Genomic DNA, 27,178 nt, shown 5'->3' with positions numbered 1-27,178 from the left:
AGCTTGGTGCAGAGCCAAGCAGCCTCTGGCACTTTCACCAGGTGGCCTCTAGAACCAAGCTCAGGTTTGGAGCCAGGAGGAGCATTTGCAAATGGTGTCTTCAACTGAACTGTCAACAGTACATTAATTTTAGATCTTCAGAGCTCTCCCATCTCACTGGCCTGACTTCACCAGAGCAGATGGAGTCCCAGCAGGAATTGCTGGCCTTGGACTCTTAGGATTTAGGCTGCAGAGAAAACAATTGCTTGAGTTACCACAACAATTTTGCTATGAGGATGGAGCACACAAGAGGAGAAGGGAAGAGTGTAAATCCTCTTAAAGCTGTTACATCAAATCCAGAGCATCAAATGTCTGTAGTAAAACTGCAAGACAAGTTCTGGAAATTTCTTAGAATTTTAATCAGAGTTGTTTAGAATTGTGAAAGAGAAAGTCGGGTGAGTGTGAATGTTCAATAAACGTCCATTATTTCGATTTCACATAAAATGCTTTTTTATTGTTCACTCTCCAGAAAATTCAATAATATTTAAGATTATTTTTACTGGTTATATTCTCTTTACCAGTCCAACTTTAAATGTATTCAGTAAGGGATACATTCAGTGTCTGGTCTATATAATCATAATGGTTTTGCTGGCAGGAAACTCCTGAAGCTGGGGAAGAGGTGGCTGAGTTTGTCTGCACACAAGAATGGTCCTGCCAAGCCCACTGGGACACAGAGAGGGTAAGGGGTTGCAAACTCACAGAGCTTGTGAATGAGGAAAGAATTGCTAAAATAGTACAATTGGTGTTCATCTCCATATATTAAAAAGTGTAGGATTTGGGGATGTAAATCTTCTTGCTATAAGAGCTGAGAATTCAGTGGAAAATGCTAGGTTGAACAATTTAAAAACGTTTAGAAAAAAATTTAGAAAAAAAATTAAAAAAATTTAGCAACTGCTTTTCACATGAGTAGTGGCAGCAGAATGAACCTTGCCTGTCAACACCTCACCAGGAGTCCCTCGTTCAGGCAAACTTGTCCATCCCAGGACCCAGCCTTTGAGCCCTGGGACCTGTTTGTAGCAGTCACCATTGAAACCAGTGTTGCCAGTGCACTTACTTTGCTTGTAGAGTTGGATGTTTGTGTTCCAGCCGTGGCAGTGCCCAGCTCAGTGCACCTTGTGGCTTTTGGGGGCGTGTCTCCTCAGCAGGCGGCCCCTGGCACCGTACCGGCTGAGGTTCAGCTGGCAGACGAGCTTTTTGGAGAATTTCAGAGCCCATGCTACTAAAAGAAGTGTAATTATTGCTCCAGCAATTAAAATGAGGTCTCGCCAGAAGAACTCCAGACACCTGACTGGGAGAAGCCTCTTGCACATCCCCAGCTCGTTCCCGGTCAGCTCTGCCAGGGGCTTCATCCTGACGGGAGCTGGGCTGGCACACCTGACGCTGGCGAGGGAGGGTGCAGACAAGTCTTGCAGCCAGAGCTTCAGGTACAGGATGTGGCAGTCGCAGTGCCAGGGGTTCCCAGCCATGTCCAGGCGCTCCAGGCCGGGCAGGGTGTCCAGGGCCCCCGCGGGGACGCGGCTCAGGCTGTTGTTGCGGAGGTCCAGGGTGCGGGTGTCCCGGGGCAGGGCGGGCACTGCCCGCAGCCCCCGCGAGCTGCAGTCCACGTGCAGCCCCCGGGACCCGCCCGGGGACCCGCAGCTGCAGGAGGAGGGACACGCTCCCCCTTGGATCACCGGGAACAGCAGCGTGGCAAATCCCACGGCAGAGATGAACTGCAGCCCGCTCATCCTTCAGCTGCCCGGGGAATAACAAGAGGGATCTGATCAGCGGCGTTCCTGAGCATGATCCCAGGGGCACTACGGCACAGTTCCTTCTTTCCCAGGATTGCCCCCGAGGCCCAGGTTTTTGGAATAAAATCTTTAGCTGTCTGCATTCCTCCCGACACCCCCATAAATGCACTGGACAGAGCACAGTGCTGCCGTTCTGTCTCTGGTTCTGTGTTTTTCCATCACGATTGTACAAAATAGATAATTGTTCAAAGTTCTGGAACACATTGTCACCAAAAGACAATGGTAAAAGCTAGGTTAGTTTCAGGCAAAGGTTTTTATTCCACTTCAGTATCTTCACAGATCTAGTGTTAAAATTGTGGGTTGGAATCAGTTTTCAAAATGAGGCTTTAGGATTGAATAGTTCTAAATGTCTAAACATCTTTTTTCTGACAGTATGAAGGAAATACCTATTTTATGTGACAAAAAGTTCTTTTTGCCACCTTGTAGCTTCATGCACATCTGATAACAGACATTTTAAGATTTGCATGAATAGAGAATTGGAAATATTGCATATCTGGTACTGCTTGTCCTTTAGGGATTAAATAAATATGCCAACAGGTAATTATGCCTCTTGCTGTGTCATTCCCACTTCTGAAGGGTGGATCCCACTGGACTTCCATCTTGGTCCCTTCTGTTTGGCAGTTTAAAACCTCTAAAGCTATTCCCTTCCTGCATTCCCTACTACTTCTCTGCATTTAAAAATACATTGCAAATCTTGGCACAGGACTAGAGTTTGAAACACAAATTCACTTGAATAAGTTGGGGAATTTCCAATCTTGAAACCATCTTTCTTTATGGTTTCAATACATCCTAGAATTAAAATATATTTCCTCCTTTTTTCCCCCCAAATAAACCAAATACAGAGTGAAAGAATAGAGTGTAGTTTTTTACATACAAAGGCAATAATGAGATAAAATTACACTAATGTAGAATGAAATTTAGAAAAATAATTGTTGAAAATGTTTTCAAGTGTAAAGATATTTTAGAACTAAAAAAAAAGTTTTCCTCTTAAAATAAGGTGAGACAATTTTTTCTCCAGTAAGTTTCATTTAATAAAGACTGAAATTATAGGGAAAAATGGATTGATTTTGTTTTAAATTAATTTGCTTCTATTTACTTTCAAGGATTATGTAATTAGCTTTTCAAAATTAAGTTAGGCAGGTTTAGACTCCTCATCTAAATACTACATTCCTATATTTTAAGTTGGATTAATGCTGCATAAAATTATAAACTTCATAGAGAAGCTGAAATAGTGATCTTCACCTATGTCTGTCAGCAAGTAATTATTCTATCTTTGCTCTGATTCTAGACACTGATCTGTGATTTTTCAAGAAATCAACTCAAGTTGTTGTCTTTCAAGTAAACATCTTAAAGGGACAGACTATGACATCTGATAAAAAAAAGTTAAATGATATCTAGAGAAAAGATGTTCTCTGCTGATTTAATATGGAAAGAGTAAGAAATCCAAACTCAAATAGGAACCAGAACTGTGGCAAAAATGCAAAAGGGAAGAGTTGGGAAGTGCCTGAGTGACCCTTACCCTGGTGGGTTCCTCCTGGTTCCTCTCCCGTGCCTGGTGAGGTGCTGGAGCAGGCACAGCCCTGCAGGCTGCTGTGGGCAGAGGCCCTAAGGAAGTCTGGTAAGGAAGAGGAGCTTTTTCTGTGCCCGGTGGGAAACCCTCCCCCTGGGAGATCGGGGTGTGGTTGGCTGGTGTGGCAGCACACAGGGCTTGGGGCAGTCTGTGTGTTGCTGCAGCCAGGAGGAAATGCTTTTGAATCCTTCCTTTACTGCTGATGTGTTTTTCCTATTACATCTGATGATATCTGGAAAACCTCATCTGAAGTCTAGTGAGTTTTTTTCCTCAGCTATAAAAATCTACAGGTATAAAAGTTACTCTGGGCTTCAGATGCTGACACACACAAGCCCCAACAGGACACGAAGGAGCTGAAGTTTGCCCATGAAATGGAGCTGCAGTTTTTGTCAGTCAGGTGGGTTTGATATCTGCCTGCCCACTGCTTAAACAAAATTTGTAAAAACACATCATAACATCAAAGTGACTATGACAGTGAGATGAGCTCAGCTCACGCTAGTCAGATGAGCTCTTTGATGGACAGGGAAATATTAATGCCATCGACTGGAATTGAAGGAGTTGAAATAGTGTTGAAGTCACCCAAAATACAGGAGTTAGTTCTGGTCACCCATGTTCTGAAATGTTTAAGCCAACAAGTGAAAGGAAGGTTTCTGTGATGATCAGGGACTTGGAGAGATGATTTTATGTGAGGAGGGAGAGAGTGACCTGTACCTTTGGTGTCAGCAAAAAACCCCTGAGCAAGAGGGACTCAGACACCACCTCAGGCGTAAAGAAGGAAGGAAGGGGGTGTGTGTGTGTATCAAAGCACCAATCCCTGTTTTGGTCCATGTGATATTTTGTGGAATTTAATTTCCTTGCAGTGTTCTAGCTTGGTTTGGAGTTCAGACCCAGATTCCAAGAGAGTCAGGGAAGGTGCACTGGGAAGGGCTCCCGGTCAAGGCTCCCCTCAGCCAGCAGAGCCCAGAGCACTGGGGCAGCCTTGGCACATACATAGCCTGTTTTCCCCATCCCAGGAGCTGGGGTCAGCTCATAGCAGGACTATGATCCTGCAGATTCTTCGCAGTCAGGTTGCTGGAGGATATCAACTGCTGAATAATAGCCACGTGACACCCTCTGTGTGCATTTGGCTGGAAAGGCAGGAATGCAGGTTTATAATATACATGTACCTCTTCATCTGACTGTGTAAAAGAAAAACAAAAAGAGGATTTTCTTTTAACTTTTCTTCTAGTATGCAAAATTCTGGGTAGAATTGAACTAACTTTTCCTTTGCTTTAGCTACCTGTCATGAACACCCCAGAATTCAGGTAGCAGCTGACATTTGGAAACCCGGTTGGTTGTGGAGCTGATGTTTAATTCAGGCCAGCTCTATGTAGAGTGTTGTTTTAGGGACAGGCTTTGAGTTGTGGTCTGCACTGGGGAATGAAACCCAGGTGAGGTTCTGATGTTGCAGATGTGCAGCAGAGCCGTGTTTCCAAGCTGTTGTTCCTTTATAACGTGTTCCTGGGAGGAAGGGAAATTTTTGACATATAAATTATTCTGGTAGCAATTCTTACTGTTTAATTCTTACTTACATGGAAGGTGTTTTTCTTCATTAAGTCTAATCAATTCCCAGGAGCCTGAAGTTTGTCAGGAACTTCCTTAAGAAAATGCCTTAACGTTTCTCTGCTCTCTGGCATTTAAAAGGCAATTCAGACAGTGCCCGAGGGAAAAGACAAAAATCCCAAAACGATCTCTTCTGTGAGATGAGGAGAGTGGTTTCTTGTTGAAAAGACTGTTCCATCTGCCTGTCAGATGTTCAACTGCTGGACCTGTGAGTGGACTGGTAATAATTGAAAGATCCCTGTGTCGTAGGGATTGTTTCATCGGGTTTGGAAAGGACATCCCTAGGCAAGATTTCCTAAATGTCTCTCTGCCCTGTGCCTGTTTCCTGTGTCACACGATCTATGCCATGTGTCCTAAGGAATGTTGCCCCACAGAATAACCATTGTCCTGTCACTTGGTGACTCAGCTGCCGTGTCCCAGGCAGGGGCAGAGGTGGCTGCTAGTGCTGAGCCCCCAGATCTGGTCCCTGCCATGGGGCCTGTGGGCCCCTCCTTCAGCTCTGGGGGCCGAGTGCCTGCAGGGAGTGTCTGGCAGAAGAACAAGGCATTTGCATTTATGATTTTAGGGCTATATCTTTTTGTGGGCCAAATGAGGATTCTTCATCTAAGAGGATTTATTAAGAGCCAATTTGAAAAAAATAGTTATAATCTGCTATAATCTTGTTATAGTCCGAAAGTACTTTTTCCACAGAGTGGATGCCTTTGAAGTTTTTGTGAATGAGGGAGGCTGTCCCTCCTCTCAGCAGAGAGGTATTTTTGAACACTGTTGTTTACCAAACAACCCTCTCTCACCACCTCACCCCTGAAAGCACATTTCCCTGGATTAGTTTTCCTTTGAGACCTTCGCTTTTCCAGTGAGTTACGTGGGTGCTGCATCTGCTTTTACGGGGACAGAAAGAGTTGAGGGGACATTACTGGTTTCCTTGTGGTTAGGGTCAAAAGCTGCAAGTTATAGATAAATGTGCTGTTCAAACATGTGACCTGCTAAGAGGAAACTCAGGCAGAGGATGTGATTATCTTTAATAGTCACTTTTAAGGAGTTACAGTCATTCATTGCTGTCAATGACCTGTTCTTGATCTAGAAACACTGAAGTTTTCTCAAGCACTATTTCCATTTCCAATGCTGAAAAAACTGGCCACACCACATTGTCATTGCACAGCAAAAGTGCTTCTCATTTAAGGTCTGTCACCTTGATTAAATATGTTCTTTTGTACTTTCAAATAGGTTGGTGAGAACAGAGTAACAGAAATATATCGTTACAATTGGATGTGAGTCACTGGTAATTAATGATTTATACAAATAAGCAAGAAGAAGGAAAAAAAAGGTCAATCATGAAATTTATTCATATATCAAGGAATATTGCTTGCAGAAATGAATTAAAGAAAAACTGGTTTCTCTCAACTTGGGAGTTATTGTTACCCCAGGGCCAAAATATTCCTCTTACCCACTTCACTCTAGAGAACTGGCCTGTGAAAGCCTTTTGAGTATTTATACAGAGGAGGACTCTGAATTTCCTCCTGTCCATATTCTGCTTATTGTATTGTTTCCTGCTGCACATTTGTTGTGGTTTTACTTGATGTAATTTTGCCTCTGTCAAATCAAATATCCCATTTCCTCAGAAGGCAGATGAACTGTTGTCGTTTAGGAAATTCTTCTTCTAAATTTTATTCCCCCCATTTTATCGAGTCACTCTCTCTCCTCCCACCTATTCTGATGCAGAATCTCCCTCCTTGCTGTTTTTCCTGTTCAGAACTGCTCAGTCCCTGTGCCATCCCCAGCCATTGCTTATCTTCCCACTAGGTGTCATTCAAGTTACTTTGTTCTGAAATACCGAGCACCCACTCTCTGAACCAACCTCTGAGCTATAATTTAGCCATTCAAAGAATTGCCTGAAAAACATACTATGTTCTTTTAGGTTATTACCTTTTCCATAGCCTCCAAGATAAAAGTATATCCAAGGTGTAAAATGTGTGTGTTGAGCCATGTGTCTAAATCAGATGGCTAATCACATGTTTGTGTTTTATGGAACCCGTAGGGTTTTGAGCCTGTTAATGAAAAGGAATATTCATAGTCAATGTGGATTCCCACGGCCTTGGGTGGGTGAACAGGGGGCACTGTGCCCCTCTCTGCCTTGCTTGCTTTGCTCTGATGAAAAGCAGTTTGATTTCTAGCTCTTCATGCACAGTCTCTGTCATTCAAAATACAATGCCATGTTCCAGTCAAACATAACACAGCACTGCATTTATGGGAATGTTTCATTTAGGACTGGGATTTAGCTTTCAGAGCAAATCTCACCATCTTCTCCATTTTTCCTACGTGTCTTTTAGATGAAACTGAACTGCAATATTGTCTCTGGAAATACCTGTGGTTTGTTCCAGGTGCTAATGGAGGTTCAGTGCTTGGGACCAGACTAAGGATAGTCTGAAACAGCCCCTCCTCTCCTGGAATAGATGGTTGGACGTGGTGTCCTCAGTTCCAGATTGTTTCCCTGCCCTGATCCAGCCCTTTGGGCCGTTGTGTTTGTCGATACAGACACTGCCAGTGTGACCAAGAACTCTTCATGGATGTACCTTGTTCCAGCTCCCTGCTAACTGTGCAGGCAAGCCTGCTAAAAATATTGAAGCATCTTTAGCAAGTTATTGCATCACAGCTGTAGTAGGAATGTAAAATGCATGGGATTATTCAGCACCGAGTGCTGCGCTATTGTCCTTGTTTAAGGAGTTTGGTGATAAACAAAATCAGCCTTCAGCCCCATTAAGTCCTGCTATTTTCTGCTTGAAGGGTTGGAAATGTCGAAGGCAGGACATTGAACTTTATGGCTACACTGAGCAGTTGCTCTTGGAAAGATCAATTAGAAATTAATTGGTGTCTGATGTAAAAGAGTACACTGGAAAAGCCCAGGTGGTGAGTTCACTGTGGTAACTCACTTGAAGGGTTGAGATCACTGTTCATAAGGGATAAGAGGGTCAGTTTTTGTGCTGCTCTTTAGACAGCTATGAACTCATGGGCTTTGAAATCAAACCCACAGCTCTGGATGTGTATCCAGTGATGGATTTATGTTCCCAGGTACAGCAGCTCCAGCCCCACTGCTCCCCCAGCCTGTCTGTATTCACAGTCTGTGGGGCTCACACCTCCTCCTGTGCCCAGCTGGTCCTTGTGAACTGCACAAGACTTTGCCCAGACTTCTGGTCACACGTGGAGAGCCCCACGAAGTCACTGCAGACAGACCTAACCTGGCTCTGCTCAATTCCTACTGCAAAGCAGCTGGATTGTCAGGAATGCACAGCCCAGCTGACCCCCTTCACCCAGTGCAGATGTCAGAGCTGCAGAGCTCTCCTGGGCTGGGGAGGACAGTCCCGAGCAAGGCTCTCCAGCTGTGCTGCCACACAGTGTTTGCTGGAGGACGGGACAGAATGGTATCGCCAGTCCCAGTTTTCCAATCCTTGCATTTCACCCTCAAAACCATGATATTTGCATTTCAAAGCAATGCAGTGTGTTTAATTTTTTTAATTTTTTTTTTTTTTTAAGTGGGCTTGGTGTTTTAAGCCATTAAAGTTCCCATTTTCCAAGCTCTGCTCATAGTCCTTAAGGCTGGATATTGTTAAGGAAAGCTGATCATGTGCTTCCAAGAGATGGGTTCTGAAGGAAATCCTTTAAATAGTGTACCCTGTGATAAAATCACAGGCGCTGAAAATGCTGCTGTGCTAATCCCATTATTTCCTATCACTGAATCCTGATATACAAACAGTTTGGAGAGTCAGTTTTATCAAGCTGGCAGCCAAATTAATCACATGGTCACTTATACCAGGGTATAAATAGGCAGAGTTCCTCTGAGGGGGATTGTATCTTCATTAAAAGATGCTGCAAGTCTCTTCCTGCATAATCTCATTCTCTCTTTGCCCTCATTTTGTCTCTCTAGCCCAGTGTTGATGACTGTATTCACTGAAACTTCTTACATTTAATGGAGCCAGTTGGAGGTGATTTATAATTCATTTCCTCATCAGTTTTGATAAATCCTGGTGGTTTGATGTTGTCCTGCAGTGACACTCGTGGTGTCATTGTCTGCACAGTGACAGGCACAGAACACCCGCAGTGCCTCTGCCTCTAATGGAAAAACCAGAGCCTGGAGTGAGAGGAGGGCTCAGTGTCCTCTTCAATCAGCAGCTCAGTCTGAGATGTGTCTGAAAGCCCTCAGCACTTCCCTCGTGCCTTGGCTGCTGCTCTGGCTGCAGCACCTTTGTCTGCACGGGCTGAAGAGCAGTGCTCAGGGTTTGTGACTACAGAAAAGCAGAAATAGTTACTTTCTCTCTTTTTTAATTAATGAGGAGTCATCACATGAATTATCCTGAAATATTAGGGGTCTTCAGATAACAGGACAAGGAAAGAAAAATCCATGGGATTCCTCTTCCCATTAAGTCTTTCTCACTGGCTCTTTTCAGTGGTATTTTATCCACTTTGCTGTTTTAAAGAGCCTTTCATTACAATCTAAGTAAGTTATGATCTGAGTTAGTGAGATCAGAGTGCTTTGCCTGAGATTTTGCTTCCACGCTTTGCTTTTTGCCTTTGGATGTTTCAATTTGTCTTCTAGTGAACCCAATTATTTTTCCTTTTCTTCTCCAAAGTCTGTGGCATTTCTGATAAATCTCTATGAATAAGACCAAACCTAGAGCAGTGAGGCCCCCTTTCCAGAATATATGGCCACTTACATGTCTGACTTGAGTGGCCAGGGCTTCCCTGAACCACCTCCACATATATACAGTCAGCAAACAGCCATGTTATATTTAGGGAATGGGTGAAAAAAGGGTGTGCTTCCCGTGGGTTGAGAAAAATGAGAATCTGTTTGTTTCCAGAGTTCCAAAATTACTTTTTTTTCCCTGATGTGTTAAGCAGGGCTGTGAAACCCCTGTGTCTGGAAATACTTGTTCAAGAAACTTCTTATTTTGATGGTGGTTAATAGTGGAATAAAAGAACACACAAAGCAGTCAGTGGTTTTCCTCAGGGCAAAGTTCCTGGTGGACATAAATTGAACATCTGAGGAAAGAAGCACAGACACCGATTCTCAACTTCAGGAGATTGGATACAACTAATAAATAGTGCAGATGTCACCTTATTTTTAGGCTTTTATTGCTTCTAAAAAGGTCTGTAAACTGAAATTCAGTACCTGTCTTTTTTGTTCAGAGTCAGCACATAAAGTAGCATCTTGATGTGGGTAAAGATACCCATGACTGAATCAATGTTTTTGAGATTCATCTTTGAAAGACTTTAAAGGTCTTGGTATAAGGTGAATTTTCGTGAGTACAAAGTTGCTAACAGCATTTTTCATTTCCATGGAAAAGACCAGAGTCTTTAAAAAAAAACAACAAAAAAGAGATCCCTCAGACTCCCTTTAGAGCCAGAAGTATATTGCAGATATATTGAGAGTAAACATAATCTCTTTGCCTTTAGGAAACCAGAGTGCACAGGAAACACAGGTCCTTTGCTCTCGAACCTGCTGGGAAGCAGCTACTCCTGACAATTCCATGTGTGGACATGTGTGCAGTAAGTGCCTGTTTCCTTTAAACCAGAAACTTTGAGCAAATCTGATCAAGAAAAATGTATCTTATACCAGAAGAATACCCACGTGCAGAATAGTGACATCTTGTGAATCAGAACAGAGTATCTTTATTTAATAGGGAAAAAAGCAAAGCTGAACAGCTTCTCTCAGTGTTTCTCTCCAAAAGCCTGTCTTTCTGACTACTCCAGGTGTTCTTTTCAGCCCTTTGCTGCTCCCAGGGATAAATGTGTGCTCCTCACCACTTAGTTTTTGTCTTTCATCCTGCCATCTGCTCCCCCTATTCCAGCTCCATCATTCCCAGTGCCAGAACATGCAATATGCAGATGCATCCTGCAGGTATTGTCCTGCTGGGGGGAGGAAACATAGTTTGTATTGACTGACAGCCTGGTTCAGTCTTTATTTGAAGTGTTCATTTAGTGAGTGTGTGTATAAGGGTTGTCCAGAAAACCCCTGGTTTAGAGCCCTGATAAACCCGTGGCTGGGGGATATTCCAAAGCAAATGAACCCACAGTCAGCAAAGATCCTTTTGGCCTCCTGCCTATCTGAACCCCAATATATCACAGCTTGAGAGCTGGGGTTTGTATGTGGTAGTTTTCCTCCAAAACTTCTGCATAAGCCAAAAAATCCACCTGCTGTTATTTTCACATTAGAGTTAAGTGGGCAAAGGAGACCTGCCACTGAATGAGCTTTCTGCAGTGGAGTCTCATCAATATGAACTATATTTGCTTTGAGAATTTTTTGAGAAGCTAAAGATTGACTCCTATTGCTGAAATCTTCCCATTTTTGCCCAATTTATCTAACCTGAACTGAGGCAGTTCACCTTGAAAAATAAGGGAAAGACACCTCTGTGTGGATGGCAAATCACTGGCTCTGCTGGAATCTGTATTTTAACATATTTATGAGATGTTGGCACCTGCTGCCAAAGTTGTCCAGTGGATTGTCCACCTTTGGAGCAGATGTGGGAGCTGGTCTCAGCTGATAATGACAATATTGGTGGTAATGATTCCAAATCTTACAATTTAGGGGGGAAAAGCAGTAAAAAAGAGCCTTCTCTGTAGTGTTTTAACACTACAGTTCCTCTCCTCGAATGGGAAGGGTTGATTGGCTTGGCCAGTGCTACAGCCTGGATGCTGTGGGAGCTGGGATGCCATGTAAGGTTGGGAATGTCCCAGCTGCTTCTTAGAGAAGGAGAAAAGCAGATTATTGAGGCAGTGTGGTAAGTGCTGTCACTGGCACTGAGCTGAGTCCAGGCAGCAGAGCTCTCTGAGTAGGGGGGTGTTCTGCACTGGAATTTTGAAAGAGGTATAAATCCTCTGGCTTTTGATATTCCACCCCCCAGACTGTCTCAGACTGCTGGAGTAACTGCAGAGAATATGGGCAGGAACAATATCATCTGTCTGAAAGGCAAACAAAATGAATTCTCCCCCACACTTCAACTTTGGCAATACCTGTCATAAAAAAAGCAACATATCACCCATCTCTTCAGCCAAAAATCCAGGGCAAGGGCTCAGGGCTTTCACAGCCTTAAACCACCGGTGCTGATGTTGCAAGCCTCGAGCAAGTTCCTTTCAGCTCTTTAAATACTTGACATACTGTTGTTTTCAGGCTAGAGGTGATTTTTCTTCATGCATAAGGAGCTAAGTAAAAAAGGAAAAAAAGGTAAAAATAATTCCCAGGTCCTGGGGTAAAACTGGAGAAAAGAGAAAGAAAGTTCAGCCTGGAGGAGGAGAATTTCAAAGCCATGATAACATTGTAGCACAGACAGTATGTAGAGAAGAAATACTGTGTTGGATTAGATTGTGAAGCAGGGAAAATAGAAGTTTATGTTTGCTACTCTAATATGAATATTCTCTGGAATATTTTTACTAACCTTTATTTCTGCATGAAGTTTTTCATTCAAAACCACATTGTTTAGGTGGAGAAATACGAGGTTCTCCTCGTACACTTCTTTTTCTTTTCTCTCACTAGCTTCCTTAGTGACTGACTCACTTGATTTTACTCTTTGTTTAAGGTATTTGAGAACTATGTTTCCAAACAACACCTTCTGAAACATTTTTGCTACTTTTTTACAAAGCCATTTTCAGTAAAGTAGCAAAGGAAAGGAGAGTTTTTACTCCCTTTTGCTACTTTTGGAGCTCTAGTTTATAATTTTTTGAATGCTTTGGCATAGGGATGTGTGTATTGACATTAAAAGACTGACATCTGTCTCAAACCCAGAAATATCTAAAATACTGGAAATTTAGAAATATTCTAAAATAGGAAGAACATTTTGAGTATCTGATTATTTCAGATTTGTTTTGATCCCATTTAGATAACTTATCCTTTATTCAGAAAGCTTATTTAAACTGGTTTACCCCAAGGGCTGTATGTAAAGTCGAGGTGGATGTCCCTTTGGTCAAGGCTTTGATTTAGGATAGAATTAAACTGGGCTTGATTCCTTGCTCTGCATAATGTGCAATTGTTTGTGCAAAGCGGAGCAGCTGCACCAGGGAGGGCTGAGGGGAGCCCAGGTCAGCAGAGCAGTGGGCAGGGGCTTCATGGGGAGATGAGGGGCCAGAGTTCAGTCCCTCCTTAGTCACATTCCACCCCCAGCTCCCGGGAGAGCATCCCTGAAGTGCTGGTTGTGCTGCACAGCCCCTGGAGCAACACATCAGCAAAGTCCAGTTTAAACAAGTGCACTTCTTCAGGCCAAAGCATTTCACTGGAAAATTCTTGTTCTGCTTGCTGAGTTTGCCCTTCCTCCAGCTGTGGGAAGGGACTGACAGATCATCCCCTCTTCCCTCTGCCACTGTGGGGACTTCACCTGCTGGCTCCTTGTTCCTTTCTGGAGGGCAGAGTTGTACCAGAGGTGTCCTGACCACATCCATCAGTGGTGTCAGGTCTGTTGAAATGGTGACGTCACTTTCTCCTCTGTTATCTGGTAACGACATTTTTTCCTTTTTTTTTTTTTTTTAATTTTCTGCACAGAAATCAAAATTTCCCCCCCTGATTATTCAAGCCAGATTTTTTTCTTAAACTGCAAACAATTCATACCCTTTTCACACAAGCTGAGGCAACTCTTAAGGTGTCCTGGCTATCTGCTGCCCCTGAACTGGGATGCCCCCAAAGTTAGAAGGGACTAACTCTTCTGCACCGAGGGTGTCAGGTGGGAACTGGTAATCTTTGGGTTCTTATCCATTTTCCCCTGAGATATTTAGAGGGATAAAGATTTAGCACCTCAACCAAAAGCAGTCCTGGAGGATTGCTGTGGCCTAAAAAACTTCCCTGGGATTTTTGAGTGCCCTGGGCACACCTGGCACACGGGGAGGACTCTGCAGTGTGCCCAGCAGTGCTCAGGACAGGCCAAATCAGAGCTTGGATTTATGCACAGCTAAGACTTGCTCTGGATGAGAAGCAAAAAGAACAGCTCAACAAGCTTTTACAGGCATCAGTTCACCTGGTGCCTCTCACCAGGATTCTCAAAGCTCCAAGACACTTGGTGTGATGTGACTGACCTGGTGACAGAGTTCTGGGAATTTGGGATGTGTCAGTGCCACCAGCGTGCCAAGAAAAGGCACGGGCTTGTTCTCTTCATCTGGCATTGACTTTTCATATTCAAATCTCTTGGTTCTTATGCCTACCAAATACAGTTTCTGCACATGGTGTGGAGAGCAATGTTCTCTTGTTCTTGCACATCCAATTTTTATTTAATGCAAAGGAATAAGTGACTATGGACTGGTAAAACAGTCAGGGAGAGCTCACTCACGAGGAGCTGATTTCCCAAGTCACCTGTTATAAGGATGGTGGGGGTTTCAGGGGTTGGTTCCTGCTGAACACCACCTGCACTGAGGGGCAGAAAGGCAAATGGGAGTTGTGAAACTGAGCAGGGAATGGAGAGCACTGGCACAGGCAGGTGCCCTGGATCAGGACATGTAGAAGCTGTTTGCTGGGAAATATCCCTTATCTGCATTCTGCCAGGCACACAACCATTTTTTCCCCCAATGCAAAGGAGGAAGTCACAGGAACCAGTGAATCCTGGAGCACAGGGGACTGAGGAAGGGTGGAGTCAGTGGGTGACTAAGTTCTCCAGATGTAGCTGTGGAATTTGTCATCAATTGGCAGGTTGAACAGAACAAATATGCACATGCAATGCTCAAATTGTTTGAGCAGCAAAAGTACCTTGTGTCTGATAATGGTGGTGGTGGGGTGAACACAAGATACCAACTGTTAAGGATGTTTTCTGAATCTTTTTTATCCATTTATTGCTAAGAAGAATTAAACTGGAATCTGAATGACTTGTCTATTATGGGTCATTTCTCATAATTGTGCAAAATGCTTCCAAAGACATTTTTAGGGTCTATATAGCACTGTAACATGGTTGTAGTAGGGCCACAAAGTGATTTATCAGCATTCCTGTGTCCATACCTGCTATAATTTGTATGGAAATTTTGATGTGGCAATGGCTGGAGAAGGAGTGACAGGGAAGAAAGGAAAATGTGACTTATATTTGCTATTTGCTTGTGTGACAATTTATGAGCCAGTCAAAGCCTAAACTCTAATTCCACCATCCTTCAGAGACGTCCAACTGCTTATTTTCAGCAGAAATTATGGCCAGGTCTCCATAATGTTATCATTCAACAGCAAATGCAGCTTTAAAACTATTTACAGAATTCATTCATCTGTCCAGGAATGAGGTGAATCTGTAAAGAGGAATTTCCAAAGATTTCATACAAAGTGCTGGAATTAGTTCTTCCGTTTCTAGGAGCAGTAGTTTAGGGACCTATATGGTGATTTCTCTTAATAAGTCTGTTTCTGCCTATAAGGCAATGTCAAATGTCCTGTAAGATTTGAAATGGCTTTAAAAGGTCTTACTGCTTTTTAGTTCTAAGCTCCTTTTCGCTTAAAAACTATGAATAGATTAGTAAGACTGGAGTTGCTGTTTTCTTGCATGAACAAAAGAATAAAGAACACCAAGGTTTTTGTATTATTAATTCTTTAAATTTTAAAGGCCTCTACATCATAAAACAGGTAAGGATTCTCATGACATTGGGTTTTTTTCCGCCTCACAATGGGATTCAGTTGAAATGGAAGAGTTTAAGTGAACTTTAAAAGGTGTTCTGCCCAAGGTGGAATTTCTGGTAATGCAGGGATAGAGATTTCTCCTACATATTCTGGAGAGCTTTTTCTTGTACAATTCTTGTCAGTAGAATCTTTTCTGTAGACTCAGAATTGTCAGATATGATTTATTTCAGAATTTCAGCCATATTTTTTCCCCCTCCTCCTGTACTTTTCAATTGCTTGTGATCTTTGTCATGCCCAGCTCTCAAGAGTTTGGGAGTGACTTGTACGGTCTGAAATAATAGGACAGGTGAGGTCAGTCTACCCTGACTTGCAACAATTTCCTTTTATGAAATGATGGTTGCTGGAGACACTGTTCTGCTTCTCAACTGGGGGGACACACACCACAAACTCCATAGTTACAAAAAAAGAAAACAACTGATAGCCACAAATAACACCTTTCTGGAGGCCCTGTGGCTTTGGGTTGGACTGTGCCCTGCACATAAGCTGAAGACCTGCAGCATAAATTCAGACTTTAGTTCTTGAGAGCAACTCATTGTGGTTAAAATTATCACCACAGAATTAGAATTTCCAGGTTTATCAATGTAGTATGAAAACTTTGATTGTCTTTCTTTTTCTCTTCCCTTTCCAAATAGAATCTTGCTAAAGACACTTCCTTTGCAATCCAAACATTGTGATTCCATACCCAAAATAAACAGGTGAGAGCACTCACTAACAACTGCTGTAAAAATTCAGCTTTTTTCCTGCATTGGTTATTCTTTGGTGCTTCCTGACCAGAAAAGAATCACCCATGTAATTATTTACTTCTTATGTGCTGAAATATTTCTGTACTTCAGGATTTGAAATCCTTCCTGTCACTTTTCTGTCTTTACTCAATATATTGTTGTTCGGTTCAAGAGCTCCTTAAATCTGATTTTGTGACTTGAATCCTTGGTTCTGCCAGATTTATTCCTGTGCAACTCCAGATCTGGAAAGGCAGCTCCAGCTCTGTGTTCCCTCTTGGTGGGTTCTCTGCAGAGTTAGTTGGACCCAGGCTGTTACACTCCAATGACAAAATGAATGCACAGGATCAGACACTCATTTTGCTTCCCTCAAATGTAAGAGCAGAGTCTGAGCCAAGCCCTCCTGCATGGGGTGTTTGTTCCCACCTTGGTGCTGGGGGAGGGTGTCTGTTTGTGGCACTTTAATGACAGGCAGTGTTCAGGGGGTTACCGCAATCCCCGTGGCAAAGGAGTGTTCTGCGGTGGTGGAGCTGGTGAGGAGATGTTTTCTCTGCACTGTTATGTAAAGGTGACCTAGAAATAGTTTCCATGGCAGTAGGATGTGCCCTGTGGTGCTGGTCCAGGGCTCAGAGGAGGCCCCAGAACATGAGCACATTGAAAATTTCAGCCCATTCGGGAGTGACTTTCAAATGACTCTCAAAGCCTGGTGACATTTTTGGGTGACTATCAATCCTTTGGTGGATGAGTCAGTGGTGTCTGAGCCCTGGGCATGGCAGATGTTTGTTCAGGAGCAATTAGCAGCCGAGCTGCCTCCTCCTGTTGTCCCCAGAGCTGCTCTGTGCTGGTGGGAGCTGCAGAGCCTGACAGGAGATGGAGTTGTGCTGCTGCCTGTGCTGGGCTGGCACTGCCTGTGCAATGGCTTTGATTTCCACAGTTCATGTAAAAACAGAACAAAGGTGCTCCCATGGGTATTGCATATTCTTTATTTAAAAATAACATTTTTTATCTAAATGTTTTTTTATGTTGAATCATCTCACCCTCCACATATTCTCCCTTTTTTTTCCCCTAATTTTTGGCAACCTTCAGAGGTAGAAAATCCCTCACAAAAGGCTAGACCTCACCTTTGTCAGAGAACTTTTTTCCACTTGTAATTGTGAAAAAATCAATGGGAAACAATCAGCAAACCCCAACTACCAAACAATAAAACCTTGAAGTACAGAAATTATGTCGAATTGTAACACTCAAATACTCTAATGACCTTTTTGCTTTGCAGTGAGGACGTGGGTGAAACCACTTGAATACTGATAATTTTTCAATGTCATCCTATAGTCCTTGTTTACTCCTTGACAAAGATAAGTTATAGTTCTTTGAGGCAGAGTCATAAACCAGTAATTTATAATGTAATTTGTTTTGTGCTTGCAAAAGCACTATTCCTCCAAACCATCCCACGGAACACGGGAGCTCTGAGGGGTGGAAACCCATCCACTGTCATCCAGGGAAAGCTGCCTGGGGGCAGAGCTCGTGCTGCTGACCCCCTGAAATAAGGCTGCAGTAAAGTTACACCCTGAGTAGGAACAGTGCTCACAGGCTTCAGTGACTGAGCAGGACAGGACCAGTCATTATATTCATAGAATCAGGGAACCACAGGAGGGTTTTGGTGGGAAGAGACCTTAATGATCATCCCATCCCACCCCCTGCCATGGGCAGGGACACCTTCCACCAGCCCAGGTTGCTCCGAGCCCCGTCCAACCTGGCCTTGGACACTTCCAGGGATGGGGCAGCCACAGCTTCTCTGGGCAACCTGTGCCAGGGCCTCCCCACCCTCACAGCCAAGAATTCCTTCCCAATATCCCATCTGATCCCACTCTCTTTCATCTTGAAGCCACCCTTGTTTGTCCTGTCTCTCCAGGCCCGTGTCCGAAGTCCCTCTCCAGCTCTCCTGCAGCTAACCCTAACCCTAACCCTAATCCTAACCCTAACCCTAACTCTAACCCTAACCCTAACCCTAATCCTGACCCTAATCCTGACCCTATCCCTAATCCTGACCCTAACCTTAACCCTAACCCTAATCCTAACCCCAACCCTAACCCTAACCTTAACCCAAACCCTAACCCTAACCCTAACCCTGACCTTTAGGTACTGGAAGGGGCTCCAAGGTCTCCCCAAAGCCTTCTTTTCATGCTGAGTTCACTCTTTTTTATTTCCTAGGCTATTATTTAACTTCAGCAGCTGTCTGTATTCTGTGCTCCAGGTTTTGGCAGATGTGGAAATTTAACCAGACCTTTGCCTACTTTGCTCCCCTTTTGTGAGTTCCATCAGACAAAAATATGGTTGTACTGGCAGGAGGAAAACTGGTCATGAATTTGCTGTCTGGCTGGTGACTGAGTCCGAAATGCCAGCCAGGAATTCTAGAATTTCCTCTGAGGCTTTTCATTCTCTTCATTTGTTCTACTGTAACACAGTCTGAAAATAGATGGGGGATTAAGTCTAGGAGCAGGCAGTTCTTCAGACAGGGTCTGAAATAGCTACAGTTTAGAAAAATACAAGCATTTTAGGAAAAAATGCCATTTAAGAAGTGAGTCTCACTTAGGGAAGTTTGTTTCTCAGTGAAGAAGTGAGTGAGCTGTGTAGAACAAGGAGGTTCGAGCTGAGGTCCTCAGTCCAGCTGTGGTGTCTGATGCTTTCAACCCCAAGGAAAAATGGTAATTTGAAAAAGTCAAGGGGACAAAATAAAGTTGAGCTGTTTTGGCATCCTGAGGCAAAAAGAACAGACAGAAAAGTAGAATAGAAACCAAACAGGAACTCTGCAAATCCTGGTATCTTGAAAGTAAAGTGTAATTAAGGAAATAAGGATGTTTTAAATTGAATTTCAGACTAAGAAACACACTCTATAGGTTTTATAGTTTGTGGAGTTATACATAAAATTCTTAAGAAAATAAGATAATGTAAATACTAAAGGATTCATTCAGTGCCTTAAACTCCATGAAATTATAAATCTGAGAGAGACCCTTAGGCTGGTAATGCAAAGTGTCACACACATGCTGGGAAAGTTTATTGTCACTCACTCATACCAAGCAATTCCATCTTATGCAGCACTGTTTAAAAGTGTTCCCTTCTTCTTAACCCAAACTGCCTTCCATCACTGCAGTGGGACTCCTGACATATGAAGTTATTCAGTGACTGTCCCATTTATTTCCATTTAATCTGTGCTGAGTGGTCACTGCCAAACACTCCAGAGAGCCCCAAAGGAAATAAATGAGGTAATTATTGAATAACTTTACAGAACAGGTGGGCTTCAATGTAATAATAGTTAATAGCTCATATAAGGTAAAAAATAATGGGAAGAGGAAACTCCTCTTGAAAAACGTAAAAGGTGTGCAGAGCCTGAGGTTATCCCAGTGGGAATAACAGCCAAAGGGGAAGTGAGGAGGGCATTGGGAGGGGAGGGAGATGGAGAGTGAAGTCACATCAGAGAGTTTTTGTGGAAACATAGTGAAGATAGTGGAGGAAATGTCCCAGCTTCCTTTTAGGGCCAGTGTGCAGTTTTAATAGAAAACTAATAAATGAAGATGGTGACTGCTAGGAAAGCAAATTTGACCCCAATTTGTGGGGACCTAGAGCTGAACTGTTAAGGGTAAGGAAATGTAAATTCTCTGAGAATAGACTGCCAGGTTTAGGGGACGTGTGAGCAGTCACATCCCCTGAGACCTGGAGGAGTGAAGGTGCTGACAATACCCCAGGCAGCTCATCTAGGGGAGGACTGGACACCAGCCTTTCAAAACTGGGGAGTCTGAGGGATTTATTGCTCTGCAGGACAGGACATATAGAAGAGGTGATGAGGAATAACTTTTTTGCTGGGGTAAATTCCCTTATGGAATCTCCAGCAGACACAACTGGGGTGAAGCAAACTGTCCTTTCTGTAAGTTGGAATTTTTCTTGAGGAGAAAAATCTACTGAAATGAGGAATGAGCACGATGGGGAGGGATAAAATCTCAGCCGTGGTATCACACCAGAGTTCAGCCAGAGAGGCTCAAAGCCAACATAATTAGGTTGCTTTTGCCCTTTTACAGATGTCCCTTGGCTTTTTAACTGCAAAAGCAGTACAGGACCCTTCCAGAGGCAAACCCTGAGGAACCCTTCGAAGCTGCAGCTGGAAAGCAGGTTTACAGCACGTGCACTCTCCTTGGGATGGTTTTTTCCTTACTGAGAAGCCAAGATGCAAGAAAGTGGCCGTTTGTTACCATTTGGTAAACACACAATAAACCAAAGTGTTTGCAGAAATTTCAAACACTGCATTTGTGCTTGTAATTTTTAAAAGGAAGGCTTGTGATTGTGCTTTATCTTTTCAGGTTTTGCCATATAGGGTTTTTTTTTTAGCAAATCCGTTCAAACTGGGTAGATGTTCCCTGTACACACAGCACATCACCCTGTGGAAGCCCACCTGCTTTTGAGGTAGGGCTAGAAATTTCTCAGTCCCACTGATTTCAAATCACATATTTATAGAGAGTTGTATGAAATATTTAGCAGCCTCAGCAACACTACTGACAGGCTCAGGGTAAAACACGAAGGTGAGAGATACAAGAAAAAAACCAATTGTAAGGTCTTTCAAGTGCTTTGCATTGCTTCTGACTTACAGCAAGAATTTGGCTGAGGGCTGTTTCTTGATCCATCCTGAAGAAGTGCAAGTCTGATTTGGTCCATATGAATTACTTTTTGGAGTTAAAATAATCAGCTTTTATCACTGAAAAGTTAATCGGCTTATGCTGATGTATCACAAATTATTCTGGCACAGGCATTTCTTAAAGAAATAACAGTGTTACAGGATTTGAAGCTAACTTAGCAAGACAGGATTTTGCTGCTTCTTGCGTCAGTGAAATGCTGTTTATTTATTCACAAAAGCTTCCTTTTATCTCAACTGCATCTCCCTCAACACCAGCTCAGGTTTGCAGTGACGTGTTCTGGTTTCCAGTTCCAGTTTGGGTGCTTGGATAAGCTGGGCAGCACTAACTCAGCCCATCTTGCTGCTCCCTCAGTTTGGCATCAGGACATTAGTTTATTTAATTGTCTGGGTTTATAGAAATGCTTTAGAAAGTGAAGTGGGAACTCAGTGGTGAAAAAGATGCTAAAAAGTGTGCTAAAAGTGTACAGTGAGCACAGCAACCTCAAGGTGTGCATAAGTGTATATCACACAAATGCACATGTGTGGAGAGTGGATCCAGGAAATACTGCAAATTCCAGGGTGGAAGTATCCTGCAGCACAGGGGTATCCACAGCCACCACAATCCTGCTCCTGAGGTGTCTCATCTGTGCACACAGATCCTGGCATTTTCTCTCTTTGGACTCATACAATATTCCTGGGAAAGCCTGAGACCTGCACAAAACATAAGCTGACACTTCTGGTTTTTTAGAAAATGAACCCAAGCAGGGAGTTAACTTCTGCTCATCTCAGTTGTTATCTGCTGCACATTCAGGGGGTGGGTTTTGTAGTGTATAATATGAGCATATTCTTTAGTATATACTAAGTAATAGTATATGATGCTCTGGTATTATGTTAGTAATATATTTAGTATTAGTAGACAGTTTCTTACAGGGTGAATATTGTTCTATGTATGTATGTCCTCTCTAATTTATCTTTATGAAAAATATAACAATATACATCAATTCTTAAATTCTTCCTCTGTTAAACTACAAAAAACCCAAACCACAAGCACCCAACCAGGTAAAACCCCACTGAATAGAGTTTGTTTCATTGTTTGCAAAACACCTTTTTTTTGTCCTGTAAAATGAAAATAATGCAAATTTTGGTTACCAACAGGGCTCTGATGTATCACAATTTTTAATGGAGTTGTGTGTGAGCTACACAGTGTATTCTGAAGAGAAAGAATAGAAATCTTCTTATTCCCCAGACTGCATTGTGGACCTTATTCCTGTATAAAACCATTTTCATGGGAGAAAATCATACAGGCACAGTTGAATGGTCTTATTTCCTGGCTGGCATTCTCTCAGGCAAATCATTCCACATTCTTAAATGATCTACAGTGTATCCTTTAATAACACAAATTCAGTAGGATCATTTAGGAATTCTGCTGCTTTAATTTCCATGTTTGACAGCTGAATGAAACAGCAAAAGCATCTTGGAATCAACCTATTTTTGTGCTTTTGTCCCCAGGAATTATTTTATTGCTGGTTAAAACGTTGTGTGGCACTGTGATTAGGCCCAGCTTTTGACACTAATTTTCCTGCACGTGGGGTCTGGCTTTGTGTCTGTTCAGTTGCACTGAGAGAAACTACACTTGAGAACCAAGTTGTGCCCTGCACGTGTCTTTGCCAACACGACAACAACAGCTGTTGCACAGGGAATTTTCCAACCCTTCCTTTCCCTGAGATCCTGGGAACAAGATTGCTTTGGATGTTTTTCAAGCAGTTAAATTTGACTTTTTATGTAAAGTCTGACTATTGTCAGGAGAGACTGTTGCAGATTTCTAAGGCATCTCTGCAATTGCAAATATAAAATTCAGCAGAGCAATAACAAATCTGACTTCAGAGTTAAATAAGGTGAATAATTGAATCAGAAATACAAAGCCCTTAAAACTTGCGCTACTGGCACCCACTGCTGTGTGTGTTTGTAACACAGTCACTGTCACTTGGACGTTCAGGAAGCTGTTTCCTTGCCAGGGATAACACAGGTTCACGGAAGCTAAAAACTGTGCCCAGCTCACAGGGCTGGAAGTCTCAGTGGTCAGGTGAGTGTGTCTGGAACAGTTTTATTTGGTGACCCAGGACAGTCCCAGAGCCACCTCCAGGGATGGGGAGGTTTCACGGAGACAGGCACTGAACCCTCACCAAGACAGAGCTGGGAATCAGCCAAGGAACTGCTGCCCTTCCCAGGGCAGCACAGCTTGGACGGCAGGGCTGGATCCCTCAGGTGCCCTTGGGCAGTGTGGGGTGGCTGAGCTGGCCAGTGTCCCCCCTCTGTGTGATGCCCAGGGGGTGCTGGGCCGGGCAGTGTCGCTGGTGCTGCGGCTCAGCACGAGATCACCAGGGCGTTGGACAGGGACTGGGGGCTCTGCCCCTGCTCCACAGGCTCCTGGTGCAGGAGTTCACAGGCTGCCAGCTCCTGCTGAAGGGTATCCAGGACTTCAAATAGGTGGGCTTTGCCTTTCAAGAGAAAATTGCAAACATTACCATTTGAACAAAGACAGAAAGTTGAGTTTCACAATTGTAACAAGCTCTTTTCTTCACAGCTGCCATTTCAAGTAATTATCATAAAATGCCTAAATTTTGCTACCAAATAATGAATTCCTGTCCATTAAAAAATGAGAGCAAAACTATGCTTGACTCTTTTCTCTCCTAGTTCTCTTGCTTCATACTCTGCCCACTGAGGTCTCCTAATGGTGTGAACAAAGACTATTTCACGTCACAATTGAGAGCTGCCATTCCAACCATCCACTTGGATGGTCAAAGAAAGATGTTTGATTACAAAGCCTTAGGAGAGCTGCTTAACTCCTCTCAAATGCAGAGCCAGACAAGGGAAGCAGAGAAGGGGAGCTGTTGGTGGCAGTGGTGGTGCAGAGTGGACAGAGCCACGCTTGGAGGTTTAGGAGCTGAGCTGTGCTGCTGTTCCAGAGGGGGGAGCTTTGTTTCAGCAGCATCACTGGGAGTCCATGTTCCTGTGCAGGGTAAGGAACAGGATCTTCTGGACGTTGTGTGCTGTGGATACAAACAGTCTCCTCTTCTGTTCTCATCAGGAGAGCATCAGACCTATAGCTCAGTTCCCCTCTGTGTTGGTGTCCTGGAGTCCACAAAGCTCTGTCTTTGTCTTCTTTTCTCTGCTTTCTCTGTGCTGGAACAGCACATCCTGTGCCCTGGATTTCTGGGCAGGAGTAACAACATGGCTTTGAAACTGCAAAACCCAGGAGGGTTTGCTAATCCCTGTAAATAAAATTCTCCAAATCTAACCCCCCAGGCCTTATCTGGTCTTTCATAATCTTGTCTTTGACTCCTGCCTGCCTATTAAAAGCACCTCCAAGCCATGTTCTTGGTACAGGATGTTCATTTCTTGAAGGTAAGTACAAATGTTCTGCTAATAGGAACAAAGTAATCAAACCTCCACCTCGGGGCTGTGATCCCTGTGTGGCTCCTGCAAAGGCAGCTCTGGCACAGCAGAGCACTGTCAAGGGACAGAGTCTGCAAGTTTAATCTTCATAAGAGGAACACAAAAGGTTATTATTAGAGGAGTGCAGGTTTGATCTGGTTTCTGTACAGAACTGTTCTGATTTGTGTATCTGGTTTGTGTGGCAGCAAAGGAATTCAACACACAGTGGGACAGCAAAGCCCATAAATAGCTGCCTTACATACTTGGTTATGTTTTCCACTTGCTCATATCAGTGAAGCTCTACAAACACTAGTGGGGTACTGAGTTGCCCTCCTAAGGCAAAATTCTGCCTAAAATTTGCCTAAATAAGTGCCCTGGATGTTTTTAATGTGTCACAGACTAGAAAGCATCACTTTCTACAGGTGCTCTCCTTGCATAGTGCTTCATTCTCCCCAGCCTGTAGCCCAGTATTTGAAATATCTTTTTCTTCTTCATCTGTGTATTATCTGGTATTTGTCCCCAAAGGACCCTTCTGGTCCTCACACATGATTTATGTGCTTACCAGGTTGGGGGGCACGGCAGGATTCCAAAGTGCTCAGCAACATTTTCCCCAGGGCTCTCTTGGAGATGTTCTGTAAAAAAAAAAAACAATGTTATGGCACAAATATGTCCTACACCAGTTTACATGTATGCAACAAAACCTCTGTGCAGGGCATTTACATTGGAAAAGTAAATCAAAATGAAACTGAGTCCTGAGTAACACGAGAGTTGATATTTGCTTTATTTTCAAGCATTTTTATCTTAAACACTGCTCAAATAATAGCAGTTTGTGGAGGGCTGCAGTTCATTCCTATGGCTGTACAAAAAGAGAAATAACAACCGTTCAGTGGAAAATACAGAATTTTCCAGAGCTGTGCCTAAAGAACTCTAGAAGGCAAGAAATGTAAGCAGGGCTTGTTGAGTCTCTGCCAGGCCTGGGGTGGGATGAGAACGGATGGACCCGGTGGTGTAATTGCAGAAAGGGGCTGCTTGGACCCTTGGGAGACAGGTTGTGTATGTCAGGGGCAGTGCCACTGCAGCACCTTGGGATGCAATAAATATTAGCCTACGTGAGAGCATTGTAAAGACTACTTAGCATTTGGATGGTCTTTTCCAGTGGTAGTTTTACACAAGAAATCTGTTGGGACATTCCATCATGTGCCTGGGAAAGCAGACTCTCCTCATGTGCTGCGTGCTTTCTGGGAGGTGGGCTGGCAACCAGCTCCATTAGAGCCTGGATCTGCGGGGACAGGGCGTTCCTGTCCAAACTCCAGGAAGTGGGGATGGATGGGAGCAGTTCTGGGAAGAAGCTGCTGCCTCCCCTGCAGCACAGGCAGCGCTGGCCCTGCTCAGTGCCACCGGTGCTGTGCCATCTGTGGGCTGCCAGGGGAGCTGGGCAGGCTGCAGGGCACTCCGTGCCGGGCTGGGCTCACACCTGGGCTCTGCAGCACAGGGGAGGTTCTACAGTCCCACCAGGGCTGTGTGTCCCTCGGGACAGTCAGTGCTTGTGGCACCTCCTGCTGCAAGGGAGGGGCTTCAAAACACGAAGGTGAATGTGGTGGGGAAGTGACACCTAAACCCACAGGTTCTGATGGATAAGCTTCCTTTTGTCTGAAGTGCATCCCAGCAGGGACAGGGGGTTCTTGTTAACTCCCCTGGGGATGCTGTGAGTGCTCATGGTGCTGTGGGGTGCTGTGGGAGCTGGCAGCACACAGAACCGTGCCAGCAGGGGTTAGCAGTGGGAGCTGCTATCGCTGAGACAGGGCACGTTGTGTGATGGGCTGTGCCCTGAGCAGAGATGATTTGTAATATTACAACTGACCAGCAAATGACATGTTGAAGGCCTGACACAAAAGGTTATTATGCTTGTTGCCAGGCACAGTCTTTACTAGTTTAATCCTTAACTGGATCCTGAGTGACACACGTGTCAGACTTGCAGTATGAAAGTAGAGTTTCCATGTCAAGTGCTAAAGAAGTGACAAAATGATGAGGGATTGCACTTGTTCCTTGGATTCATCAGTGGAATATTAATGTACCTCAAAGTAAAGTGATGGTCTGAGGAACCATTCTCACCTCACACAGACTGGGCAGAGCTCTGCTCAAAATTGATTATCCAAGGAATCAGTTTGTGGCAGTACTGTGCAGCTCCCAACATACTCAGTGTCCTGCAGATTATCCAATTTTCCTCTCTTTGGGTGAGCCTTAACCATTATCAGTCTCATGCAGGAGATTTAAACTTCTCTTCTAAAGGGCTGAACTGCTGTACTGGCCGTGTACTTCTGAGGTGTTATTGCATCAGTTTTGGTAAGTTCATGTTTGGATTATTAATTGGGTAAGAAACTTTGTTCAAAAAATACCTTATTGATATATAAAAGGGGGTTTTATCCTTTTAATACTGAATCAGTCTTATATTAGGATGCAGTTAAACAAAGGCCCTGTTCTAGAAGAAAAAATAAATCTGTTAGAATTTGTTTCCTCACTTTTTTGTTTTCCTCATTCCCTCTAAATATTTGTATAGAGGGTAACAAGCCTTGAGATTCAGCTTCAAGGAGATCTCTGGGCTTCTCTTAGAAAGTCAGCCCCAGCTTTCTGCAGTCACCAGGCACTTCCCAGGGCAAACACATGTAAGAACACGTCCTGGTGTAAAGGATTTTGCTCTTAATAGAAGGGATGAACATGCTTTTTAGTTTGGGAAGGACACTATAAAAA

General features: G+C 43.6%; 2 protein-coding genes across 3 annotated transcripts in view; both read right to left on the bottom strand.

The window, feature by feature from the left end:
- Positions 1-413: 413 nt before the first annotated feature.
- GP9 (glycoprotein IX platelet) lies at positions 414-3,435 on the bottom strand. Its single transcript, XM_027703132.1, has 2 exons — positions 3,349-3,435; positions 414-1,773 (listed from the first exon to the last, which is right to left on the bottom strand). Exon 2 carries the CDS (start codon positions 1,764-1,766, stop codon positions 1,143-1,145), a length of 624 nt encoding a protein of 207 aa, XP_027558933.1. The 5' UTR covers positions 1,767-1,773; positions 3,349-3,435; the 3' UTR covers positions 414-1,142.
- The window catches only part of EFCC1 (EF-hand and coiled-coil domain containing 1), a 72,734-nt gene continuing 46,925 nt past the window's right edge, over positions 1,370-27,178 (bottom strand). The window contains exons 7-10 of one of the 2 annotated variants that reach the window (XR_003537286.1): positions 24,993-25,062; positions 23,209-23,493; positions 13,968-13,970; positions 1,370-1,382 (exon numbers count right to left, since the gene is read on the bottom strand). Coding sequence is in view for 1 of the 2 variants with exons in the window: in XM_027703121.1 (XP_027558922.1) it covers positions 23,360-23,493; positions 24,993-25,062 (204 nt within the window). In the remaining variant the exon portion in view is untranslated. Of the gene's footprint in view, positions 1,383-13,967; positions 13,971-18,734; positions 23,494-24,992; positions 25,063-27,178 lie in introns of those variants that run through there. The other variant, XM_027703121.1, reaches the window with a different exon arrangement.

This window comes from Neopelma chrysocephalum, unplaced genomic scaffold (assembly GCF_003984885.1).
Source record: "Neopelma chrysocephalum unplaced genomic scaffold, ASM398488v2 Primary Assembly neopelma1_209, whole genome shotgun sequence".
Taxonomy (NCBI): Eukaryota; Metazoa; Chordata; class Aves; order Passeriformes; family Pipridae; genus Neopelma; species Neopelma chrysocephalum.
This window is presented reverse-complemented; position numbering and strand designations above follow the sequence as displayed.

Coding starts and splice junctions, on each gene's coding strand:
- GP9 (XM_027703132.1), bottom strand. CDS start 1,766: ATGAGCGGGCTGCAGTTCATCTCTGCCGTGGGATTTGCCACGCTGCTG.